At 42.9% G+C, this 12,522-nt stretch overlaps 1 protein-coding gene across 2 annotated transcripts in view; it reads left to right on the top strand.

Annotated features, from left to right (window-relative positions):
- UBP1 (upstream binding protein 1) overlaps window positions 1–12,522 on the top strand; it is a 68,802-nt gene that overhangs the window by 13,823 nt on the left and 42,457 nt on the right. For both annotated transcript variants that reach the window (XM_055134099.1, XM_004603857.2), the window contains one exon: window positions 6,243–6,394. In XM_055134099.1, the coding sequence (XP_054990074.1) occupies window positions 6,243–6,394 (152 nt within the window). The remainder of the gene's footprint in view (window positions 1–6,242; window positions 6,395–12,522) is intronic.

The raw sequence follows: 12,522 nt of genomic DNA, 5'->3' as shown, positions 1-12,522 counted from the left end.
TGCTTTGCTTCCAGGAGACCCAGGTTCAGCACCCGGGTATTGCACATCCCTTTGAGCATAGAGCCAGTTTTGGTGGCCCCCAAACCAAAAAACAGGGCAGGGGAAAGAGGAGTTCACGAATGCTGGCAGTGCTGGAGTAGATCGTGCACACACCCAGATGCCACTAGTGGTCTGTTTACCTTTCCAGCAGTGTGAGGAACAGAATCTAGTATGAGACTACGAGATGAGAGATTATAAAACAGTTTTTGGACTGAAAAAAAAAATCAGGTATGAATTTTAAATAGTGAAATACTGTAAGCTGTTCAGCTTGTGGTACTTGGTTGCTACAACCCTAGGAAGCAATCAGCTTTTCTCTCTCTCTTTTTTTTTTGTTTGTTTTTGGGTCACACCCGGCGATGCACAGGGGTTACTCCTAACTCTGCACTCAGGAATCGCCCTGGCGGTGCTCAGGGGACCAAATGAGGTGCTGGGAATCCAACTCAGGTCGGCCTCGTGCAAGGCAAATGCCCTACCCGCTGTGCTATCGCTTCAGCCCCTAGTCAGCTTCTCTTAATGATAGGTCTCTTCACCTCCTTCCATGGGAAACCAGGCTCTCTTCAAGTAGACCTTTCCCCACGACCTTCTCAAACTTGATCACTTACCTTCACGGTGCTGCCACTACTTTGAAGGTTGGGAAGGAATCCTTGTCATCACTGCTCTCAAATTGTCCCTTTCTCCTCCTCTATAAGACCCCTCAGCTTTGACTTTCATAAATGATTTTTGTTGTCTTCTTCATTTTAAGTAACTTAGGTCCTGGCTGACTCTCCAGCTGCTATTATGCTATTATTGCCGTCTTAATTCTTGGAGAGTTTAGGACAATTTAAATGGATCTTACATGACCTGTCCTTTCTGTTATCTCATTACAGTATCATCTACAGCTGCTTGCTCATACATTAAACCTTGGCATTACTAATCATTCTAACCCCTCCTCATCTTGAATTCAGAGTGAAATGCTGATTGTCTTATCCTCCCCTTTTAGTTTACCTCATCCCCACGCTTGTCCCATTCATAATCATTAATCTCTACTCTCAGCTCAATTTCCCTAGCAGTCTTGAATTCCTCTTTTCTCCTGCAGCCTATTAAAATTTCCAGTCTTTATGATTATTTCTTCTTGATTTCTTCCCCAGTTGGGTGTTTTGCTTCTTTCAAGGTACCCGAGCAGTTGAAAATGGCTCAAGAAGCTTTGGTTTGGTCTCACCAAGTCCTAGTTGCCAGCTCTCCAGTGCATCCTTTTTAGCTCACCACGTGCTTTTTAGCTCACTCACACCTGCCCCTTTGTTCCTTCTCCCCTCAGAACTTACTGGTGACTCCTCACCTGTCACTCTCCCATGTCTCCTTTTAGAGTTTCCCTTACATGGTGATTGACTGAGAAAATGTACTTGTACTGTTCTGGCCGGTCGTTTTTTGTTTTTTATTAATGTATTTAGATGTAGTTTATTAAATTTTTTTTATTCATCCAACTTTGGTATTTCTGGCTTCTTAAATTAGCTAATTGGTGTATTTCATCCGTTTTGGAATTTTCTCAGCCTTCATCTCTAACATTGCCTCTTCTCTTCTGACCCTCAATGTGGAATCTTCTTTATCCTTCATAGTGCCCTATCTTCATATTTTTTATCATTTTGCTTTCTCTGTTGCTTTCTGGATAACCTCTTTACCATTATTCTGTTTACTTACTCTGCATTTCTATCTGACTGGCTTTTAAACTCCAGTTCTTAATTTTAGAAATTTCATTATGTTTGTTAAAACTCTATTTGTTCCTTTTCAGTTGTCCTATTCTTAAGATGTTCTATTCATTGCCGTCCTTTTCAGACATGTCTTCAGGGTAAGCATATGGTATAGGCCTAGTAATTCTAGCATTTGAAATCTTGGGGCAAGGGGGCTTGGGTGGGAGGGATGCCAGTTCATGTCTCAAGCAAAGAGAAACCATTGAAATGTTTCAAAGGTTTAGTGGAATCTTTGGTTGCAAAAGATGCTAGAAGAGTTTGGTCAGAGGGTGTTCCCTGGTTACTGCCCTGAACTTTCCTGCAGCTTCATTCATACTTGCCTGCCTCTGCCCTTTTCCTGCTGCTTTTTAAAACATTCCGCCAGTGCTTTCTTTTGGAGCAAGCTTTCTTAAACTGTAGGCTGGCAAGAAGTCATATATATATGTGTGTGTATATATATATATTTTCCCCCCCTTCTTCCGCAGGCCTTTCGTTTTCTGCAGTCGGCAGAAAAGTGCTGAATACCAGCAGACAGAATCTGGAACTGGGTTTATGCCATCTGTTGTTTTTGCTCTTGGTTCTTGCTCCTAGACTCTTGTTTGTCTTTGTGTGCCTAGTTATTTTTGGTTACTGGCATTTCAAAATTACTTGGAATAATTTGAAGCCTTGAGGCTTTTTGTTTGCTTTTAAGATTTTTGGGGAACCTACCTGAGATATGGAATTCCAAAAGCAGTTGGATATATTAGAACTTGTTTAGAAGTTAGCCTAATAAAAACCATGGTCTTAAATTATCTGGGGACCCAGTTTTCCTTTTTAGTACTGATAATACTATAGTTGGTTCCTAGATTCAGCAGTTGCGCTCTTGAGCTCTTGTTTCTACATAGCAGATTAGTGAAGAGAAATGCGTTTTGGGGGTGGCTGTATGTTACGGGAGATACAAACTTAAGCTAAAAAGTGACGAGCTTTGTGGATAAACGAAACAGAAAAGGGAAATAAGGATTGCAGGTGGCAGGATTGGAGTTGCTGGCAGGAAGGTGACATTGGACTGAAATGAGCCAGTGGGACATTCAGTGGGAGCACAGGCCAGCACCAAGTCCTGAAGCAGGTGCTGGAGACCTGTAGGACCGGGCAGAGGGATGGAGCAAGAGTGTGTGGAAGAGGGAAGAACCAGTTGGGTATGATCTTGTTCAACCTTGTAGGGTCCCTGGTTGAAAGGGAGGTGCACTTGGATGGTCCTGAATGAAGTGTTGTGACTTCAGTTTGAAGATGATGACTGACCGCTGTGTTGAGTGGAATGCATTTCCTTCAATAAAAATTACTTGTATTTCAGTGGCAGCTGATTTTTACATGTTATTTTTAAAATTAATTCAAGAATCATTTAGCATCTTTAATATGATATTTTGTGTTGCTATAACCAAATTAATAAAATGGTGGCATGATTTTTGTTGTTGTTGTTTTTGGGCGACACCTGGATCTTTGCTCAGGGATCACTCCTGACTGACTCAGGGACCATATGGGGCATTGGGGATTGAACCTAGGGCAGTTTATTTTTAGTCATTCTTATACATTCTTATACAGACACTCATGCCTTATTTTGATGACCTGTATTATCAGCCGTTTAGCATTGAAACCTTAAAATTATTACCAGGGTTGCTTTTCAGTATAACTAATGCCTCAGAGTATTAGCTTTCTTGGTTGTTTTTTTTCACCCAAAGAAAGTTTTAAAGGGGAGTGGTGGTAGTTAGAACATGCATTGGGCACTAGATTCAGAAAATGAAAATGAAAGTTTTAAATGGAGGAGTATTGACTCTTCTCCAGTATAAACAAAGGGTGAATTAGTGTTAATTGAGTCTCTGAATAATTATTCTAGTGGTTTAATAAAAATGTTTATGAGGAGGAAGAAATACAGGTTTCCTTCACACTTGCTTTTACATTTTATTTTATTTTATTTATTTTATTATTTTTATTTTGTGTTTTTTTCTTTTGCATTTTATTTTTAAATTGAATTTAGTTTAAATGGGATAGCCACCTCTCTGAGAAAAGGAAAATGAGCAGTTCAGATAAGCATCTGCTATTGCTAGTGATACTCATTCACTTGGGTAAGTTTTATTTAGAGAAATGATAGAGAGAGAGAGGGAGGGAGAGAGAGAGGAGAGAGGAGAGGGGAGAGGGGAGAGAGGGAGAAGAGAGAGAGAGAGAGGAAAGAGAGGGGAGAGAGGAGACCCGGGCTTCTCCAGTGACTCAGCTGAGAGCGTACATCACAGGTTGATGTGGGCAAATCTCCTAGATAGAGGATGCAGTATTTTGCTTTTCCATTCAAGAATATATGTAGAAAATTTAAGGATATAAATATACCAGCTCAGTGAATTATGTAAGAGTAAAGCCACTTTAGAAACAGCTTGGCAATTCCTCAGAAATTTATTACATGACCCTCCAGTTCTACCTGTTTTATCTGCACAGAAATATAATTGTATATCCAAACAATGGAATATCACTCAGCCATAAAGAAGGAATAAGAGGGCCCCGAGGAAAAGTACAGTGGGTAGTGTGCTTACCTTGCACGAAGCCGACCCAGGTTTGATCTCCAGCATTCCATATGGTCCTCCAAGTACAACCAGGAATAATTCCTGAGGGCAGAGCCAAGAGTAACCTTTCCTGCACCCCCACCCCCACCCCATCCCTTCTCACTGCATCGCCAGGTATGTCCCAAAAACAATCGAACAAAAAAGAATGAGGTGACATGGATGCACCTTGAAAGCATGCTGAGAATTAAGAGAAGCCAGGCACAGAAGACCATGTGATTCTGTTTTTATTAACTGTCCAGATTTGTAGATCTACAGAAACAAAAGTAAATCAGTGGTTGCCAGGATCTGGAGGTGGATGGGTAAAAGGATTAAGTGCTAATGAGTGCAAAGTGTTTTTGTTTTTGTTTTCACACTTGGCCATGCTTGGCGCACCATGTAGTGGCAGGGATTGAATCTGGAGCTCCTGTATGGAAAGCGTGTGCCCCTGCACTTGGAGACGCCTTTCTAGCACCCACTCCCCACTTTTCTTTTTCTTTTAAACAATGCTAAGGATTTTAAAACCAGGATTTCACATGGAAGGCACGTGCTCTCTCACTGAGCCCCACATCCCTAGTCCTGAGATTTCTTTTTAGAGATGATGAAATGTTTGGAATTAGCCAGTGGTGATCATTGCACAATGCTGCCTATATACTTCTGTGTTACAAAAGGTGAATTTTGTGGTATTTAAATTGTATCTCAGCTTTTCCTTTTTAAAAAAAAAAAAAAAACAAATATCCATGTGTGTTTAACCATAGCAAGTATAAAATGTGCTCCCCCAGTTATTTCTTGTGTGTGGTGTGTGTGTGTGTAGGGGTGGGAATCACAGCTGTTTCTGCTGCCACTGTTTATTTCTCAGAAGAATCCATTGTTTTAGACTAACAAGGCCTTTATCTCTCTGCATTTGCCAGACCTAGTAGGGAACTTTTTACTTAGTTCTGTTTAATTTATTTAGTTAATTTTTTTGGGGGGTGGGGGCATACCTAGCGGTCCTCAGGGATTATCCCTCTGCTTAGGGGGAATCATACAGGGGATCAGAACCGGCTGTGCAAGGCAAACAAATACCCTACCCCCCACCCCTCGTACTATCACTGCATCCCCTTAAATTCTGTTTCAGTCACTTCTGTTTCAGTGACTTTCCTTATTGCCAGTCTGACATACTTTTAGCAGTACTCATAGTTCTGACTTTTAAATAGGTAACTGTAAACTCTTAGCTTGCTCTTTCTAAAATAACAATTAGTATAACATTCCTAAAAAATTTTATGGAGTAACTATTTTTTAAGTAATATACATTATTAGCCAGATTTATTTACCAAAGCATGAACTTTGCTATTACTTTCGTTTTTTTGCTTTGTTTTGGGGCCACACCCAGTGGTGCTCAGGATTTACTCTTGGCTCTATGCTCAGGAATTATTTCTAATGTGCTTGGGCTGGAGTAATAGCACAGCAGGTAGGGCATTTGCTTTGCACGCAGTTGACCCAGGTTCGATTCCTCCGCCCCTCTTGGAGAGCCTGGCAAGCTACTGAGAGCATTCTGCCCACATGGCAGAGCCTGACAAGCTCCCCGTGGTGTATTCAATATGCCAAAAACAGTAACAACAAGTCTCACAATGGAGACGTTACTACAGTGGTGCTTGGGGGACCATATGGATTGCCAGGGATCGAACCCAGCTTGGCCATGTACAAGGCAAACATCCTACCCTCTGTACTTTCCGCTCTGGCCATACTATTAAATACTTTACCTTTCTTATCATCGTTGCATCCCTCCCCTCATTAGAACTAGAGAGGTTAGCATTAATAATTCTTTTATTCTCCTTATCATTGTAGATCTTCAAAAGAAACTGTCCCAAAATGTTTTTATATGCTTTTAGGTATTTTAAAACTACAGTTAGGTCAAAAATTTTTTTTTTTTTTTTTTTTTTATCTTTTTGCCTTTCAGTGATGTCTTGGCATTGCCCATTTTCAAGCAGGAAGACTCCAGCCTTCCATTGGATGGTGAAACCAAACACCCCCCCTTTCAGTATGTGATGTGTGCTGCGACCTCTCCAGCAGTGAAGCTGCACGATGAGACGCTCACGTACTTGAACCAAGGTCAGTGCGACTGCTATCTGTCATTATTGGTCATGATGAAAAACTGGGCTCTTAAAGTTTACAGCTTTAGTTAAAAACTTGTCGCTGTTTTACTGAGCCAGCTTGTATAAAGAGGGTCTGTGGAACAAGATTATAGGGCATTTCAAACCCCAGGATATAGAGAAGGAAGTCAGTTATTTTCTGGAGTAGTGGTGTTAACTTGGAACCTGACAGTGGAACAGAAGTCCAACTAGTAAGGAATCCAATCTCAAGCCCAAGGCAGTTTTGTGTTTAAAGCAGGCAATAAAGTGCACCCGGATGGAATCTGGGGCAGAAGTAAACCATGGAGAGTCCTGTCAACCTGATCTTTCTGTGTGAGTAGTATGAGTGGTAATAGGAATGTGAGAGTGGGCAGGATAGAAGAGGGACATGTAGCAATAAATAGGCCTTTGGGGATTGGAGAGATACAATAGGGCTTAGGTACTTGTCTTGCATCCCACTGGCCCCCAGCTCAAATTTCTGTCACTACTTATGGTCTCGCAAGCAATACCTGGGGCACTCCCGAGTGAGAGCCACAAAGAACCCCTTAGCACCACGGGATGTGGCCCAGCCCCCTCCAAAAACAATCTCTGTGTGTAAGTGTATGTATATATGTGTATGCATACACTCACATCTTTGGAAAGTATAGAAATATTTTTTTTTAAAGCTGATGGGCAGTGTGAAATAGCAAAAACTAAGTACTTTGTTATGCATGAATTAGTTTCAAAATTCCAAAAATACATTGATTTTTTTTAAGTGTTGTAAAGGTAGCTTCCAGACATAGGAAAATGGGGGATATGTGCACTGTAGCACTGTCGTCCCGTTGTTCATCAGTTTGCTCGAGTGGGCACCAGTAACGTCTCCATTGTGAAACTTGTTGTTACTGTTTTTGTCATCAAATACGCCTCGGGGAGCTTGCCAGGATCTCCGAGAGGGATGGAAGAATTGAACCTGGGTCAGCCACGTGCAAGGCAGATGCCCTATCTGCTGTGCTATCGCTCCAGCCGGAAGGATAAAACTGAAAATTAATTGTAGCAGTATCCCACCAGGGTATTGGAGTTAGATTTTTGTGGGCATTGCTTTATGTGTATATTTCATTTCAACAAAACTGCAACTATACATTTATTCTTTTTCTTCTGCATTTTTGAGGCCACACCCAGCAGTGTTCAGGGGTCACTCCTAGCAGTGCTTAGAATACTATGCAGTGCTTGGGATTGAACTGGGAGTAGACACTTGAAAGGCAAGTGCGTTAACCCTGGTACTATCATTCAATCCCCTGATTATTTTTCTTTCATTAAATAGGAACTTTCATTCTGGAACTTTGGAAAAGAGCAATAGATTTTTAGTTTGTTTCCTAAAGTGTGGGAAAACCTCTCTCTCTCTCCCTCTCTCTCTCCCTCCCTCTCTCTTCCTCCCTCTCCCCCTCCCTCGTCCTCTCTCTCTGTCTCTCCCTCTCCTTTTCTCCCTCTCTCTCCCCTTCTCTCCCTCCCTCTTTCACCCTTTCTCTGTCTCTTCCTCTCTCTCCCTCTCTCTTTCTCTCTCTCTCCCCCCTCTCCTCTCTCCCCTCTCTGTCTCTCTCCCCCTCCCTCTTCTCTCTCTCTCTCTCTTTCTTTCTCTCTCTCTCCCCCCTCTCCTCTCTCCCCTCTCTGTCTCTCTCCCCCCTCCCTCTTCTCTCTCTCTCTCTCTCTCTCTCTCTCTCTCTCTCTCTCTCTCTCTCTCTCTCTCTCTCTCTCTCTCTCTCTCTCTCTCTCCCTCTCTCTCCTTCTGGTGCTTAGGGCTCATCCATGGCTCTGTGCTCAAGTTTTTGGGTCACACCCACTAATGCTAGGGCTTCCTTCTGGCTCTGTGCTCAGGGATCACTCCTAGCAGGGGACAATATGGAATGCCAGGGGTTGAACCAGGATCAGCTATGTGCCAAACAAGCATCCTATCCACTATACTTTTTGGCCCCAGGCAAAACTTACTTTTTTTTTTTTTGGCTTTTTGGGTCACATACGGCGATGCACAGGGGTTACTCCTGGCTTTGCACCCAGGAATTACTCCTGGTGGTGCTGGTGGACCATACAGGATGCTGGGATGCCCTATCTGCTGTACTATCATTCTGGCCCAAGATGCTTGCTTTTCACATAGCTGACACACGTTTGATCCCCAGCATTGGGCTTTCTTTTTTTTTTTTTTGCTTTTTGGGTCACACCCAGCGATGCTCAGGGGTTACTCCTGGTTTTGCACTCAGGAATTGCTCCTTGCAGTGCTTGGGGGACCATATGGGATGCCGGGGATCGAACCAGGGTCGGCAGCGTGCAAGGCAAACACCTACCCGCTGTGCTATCGCTCTGGGCCCCTGATCCCCAGCATTGGATCTAGTGCCTGAGCACTCTAAGCAGTGATCCCTGGATGCTATTGAGTGTAGACCAACCCCCGCCTTCCCCCCCCCCAAAAAAAAACAAAACACTGGCAAAGCATATGGGATATATTGAAAAATATACAGTAGTGTGCCTAGTCCAGTGGATTGTTACAGATGATATTCTTTGAAAATTGCTCCCCATGTCCCATAATTTTTGCACTCTCAGCCCCCTGAATCAGACTTGGCTCCAGCTTGACAGTAATCAGTTTTTAAGCATGGTAGAGAGGGTAGTGTGCGTGTGGAGGGGTTGCGGGAGGCATTCTTGGACTGGATTCTGTGCACTGCAGTTTTTTTTTTTTAATTGAATCACCATGATTACAAAGTTACAAAGTGATTCATGATTGAGTTTCAGCCATACAGTGTATCCATCCAGGATACATTGTTAATGTACAGTGTTAATGTTCGAAAACCCATCCCTTCACCCATGCCCACTTCTTCTGCTCCAGTGCCCCAGTTTCTCTCCCACTCGTTCCCCTGCCTGCCTCTATACCAGGCACTATTTTCTTTTTTCCTTTTAGGCACTGTGTTTTATAATACTGTTACTGGGAGGATGTCATGCAGGTCACTCTACCACTTTTCGGCACCCAGTCTTTGTCTGTAGTGATCACTGCCTTCTGTCATTGTCAGTGATCCCTTCCCTGACCTATCCCTCCCCTGCCACAGTGGTGACCTGTCTACTGAAGGTTATTTCTTCTGCTCTTCTTTTCTGTAACCTTTGGGCATTTGTTATTCTGTTATTTTTCCTTCTGTACTACATGTGAGAGAGATCACTCTGTGTCTGTTCCTCTTATTCTGACACACTTCGCTTCACTCAGCATGATACTCTCTAGATCCATCTAAGTAGCAGCAAATTGTATGACTCCATCTTTTCTCTGTCCAAGTAGTAGTCCATTTTGTATAACATCATAGTTTCTTTATCCAATTACCTGTTCTTCGCCATATGAGTTGTTATCTTGGCTCTTGTAAATGGAGTAGACATATGAGTGCAGGTATCTTTTTTTTTTTTTTTCATTGTGCTTTGGAGCCTTGGGGTTTATTCTTCGGAGTGGAATTGCTGGGTCACATGTTTTGTTTTGCTTTTGGGCTATAACCCAGCAATGCTCAGGGGTTACTCCTGGCTCTGCACTCAGTAATTACTCCTGGGGGTGCTCAGGGGACCAAATGGTATGCTGGGGTTGTCCATGTGCTGGGCAAGTGCCCTACCACAGTGCTATCTCTCCAGCCCCTCCTGCAATTCCTAGGTTTTGAGGAATGTCCATATTGTCCAAATGGGCTAGACCAGTTGACATTTCCCACTGGCAGTGAATGAGAGTCCCTTTCCCCAACATCTGTGCCAACATTAGTTGTTCTGTATTGTTTGTTTTGGTTTTGGGTCACATCCAGCAGTACTCAGGATTGATTCCTGGTTCTGCGCTCAGAGATCAGCCCCTGCAGACTTGCAGGACCATACAGGATGCTCGGGCTGGAACTGGCATCAGATATGTGTGAGGCAGTTGCCCTGTCTGCTGTACTATCAGTCCAGCCCCTGTTGCTCTTTTTAATGTCTGCCAGCCTCTCTGGTGTAAGATAATTTCTTGTTGATGGCATTTCCATAATGATTAGTGATGCAGAGCACTTTTCATGTGTCTTTGGCCATTTGTATTTCTTTTTTTTTTTCTTTTTGGGTCACACCCAGCGATGCTCAGGGGTTCCTCCTGGCTTTGCACTCAGGAATTACCCTTGGCAGTGCTTGGGGGACTATATGGGATGCCGGGGATCGAACCCGGGTCGGCCGCATGCAAGGCAAACGCCCTCCCGCTGTGCTATTGCTCCGGCCCTGTATTTCTTCTTTGAGACAGTTTCTGTTTATTTCTCTCCCCATTTTTTGATGGAGTAGATTTTTTTTTTTGGTAAAACTTTACTAATGCTTTATGTATCTTGAATATCAGTCATTTGTTGGATGAGTGGTGGGCAACGTATCCCAGTTTGTGAAATGTCTTTATGTTCTGGTCCTTATTTCCTTTGAGCTGCAGAAGCTTCTTAATTTATTATTATTATTTGGCTTTTTGGATCACACCTGGTAATGCTCAGCTGTTACTCCTGCTCTGCACTCAGGCATCGCTCCTGGTTGTGCTCAGGAGACCATATTGGATGCTGCGGATTGAACACGGGTTGGATGTGTGCAAGGCAAATGTCCTACCCACCGTATAACTATTGCTCTGGCTCCTGAAGAAGCCCACTACTACTACTTATTATAGTCCCATTTATTTATCTTTGCTTCCATTTGCTTGACGTCACTGCAGTATTATAATGAGTCTTTTCTTGGTTGTGGAATTGTTAATTTATCTCTTTCCCTGTATTAAAAAAGAAAAGTGAACTCTATAGTAGATATATTTAATAAAAACATATTTGAGTTGTCATTTTGGGGGTAGGTGGGGGACATTGAGGAGGGACAAGCACATCCTGGGTCTGTGCACTGCGGTGGTCCCTGGCAGTGATCAGAGGACCATATGTGGTACCAGGGATTTGAACTGGTGTTAGCCTTACATCCTGTTCTATGCTCCAAACCCATCTTTTGAATAGTTCTTTTAGTGGAGTGGTGTGACTATGAAAAGTTCTTTGCAAAGAGTAGCTTTGTGTAACCATTTTAAGTATTTATTTATTTATTGCTTTTTGGGTCACACCCGGCATGCACAGGGGTTACTCCTGGCTCTGCACTCAGGAATTACCCCTGGCGGTGCTCAGGGGACCATATGGGATACTGGGAATCAAACCCGGGTTGGCCACGTGCAAGGCAAACGCCCTACCCGCTGTGCTATCTCTCCAGCCCCAGTGTCACCATTTTAGTATGGCCACCAGATCAGTGTTTTATGGTCTATTAAGTATAGATGTAACGTACTGTTTTCTCCTAGGTATTGGAGTCAGATCATTCAGTTTTAATATTTATGAACCAATTTTTTATATGCAGATGAACAGAGCACCACCAAGGATAATAACTTATAATGGAAATGTGGCTTTGCATATCAAAAAAATAACATGGAAACTTTGTAAGAAGGGATTAGGTAGGACACTTAAAGTTGCCATTCATTAGCACATATCTTGATTCCTTATTAACACCTTTGAGATACTTGTTCTAAGAAATGATAAAGTAAAGTGTTTGCTTTTTCTTGGAAATAATGGTAGTGATAACTGAATATTATTGAGGAGCTGGAGATACAGTACAACGGGTAGGACACTATCCTTGTATGAGGCTGATCTGGGTTTGATCCCTGACATCCCATATGGTTCCCTAAGCACCACCAGGAGTGATTCCTGAATAAAGAGCCTGGAATAATCCCTGAACATCGCTGGGTATGCCCCCCCCAAAAAAAATTACTGAAAATGACAGTAAATAATCTTCATTTTATGATACAATTCTTTGTTTTGGTTTGTTTTGATTTGGGTTTTGGGTCACACTTAGTTGTGCTCAAGACTTACTCCGAGATCTGTGTTCAGGGATCACCCTGGCAGGATTCAAGGGAATATATGGGGTTCTGGGGATTGAACCCGACTTGACTGTTTGCAAGGCAAGTGCCCTACCCGCAATAACTATCTCCCAGTTTCCCTCCTTTCCCTCCGTGATGTATTTGTTAGCCACCAGTTTCTTACTCCTTTTGAGTGTGTATGTGAGGGTGGAAATTCTCTGCACCTGTCAGTGTTCAGAGACTTTCTGGCTCACGAGTGACCC

Source organism: Sorex araneus, chromosome 4, assembly GCF_027595985.1.
Source record: "Sorex araneus isolate mSorAra2 chromosome 4, mSorAra2.pri, whole genome shotgun sequence".
Classification (NCBI taxonomy): domain Eukaryota; kingdom Metazoa; phylum Chordata; class Mammalia; order Eulipotyphla; family Soricidae; genus Sorex; species Sorex araneus.
The sequence above is the reverse complement of the archived record's forward strand: the minus strand, read 5'-3'. Positions and strand labels throughout refer to the sequence as shown.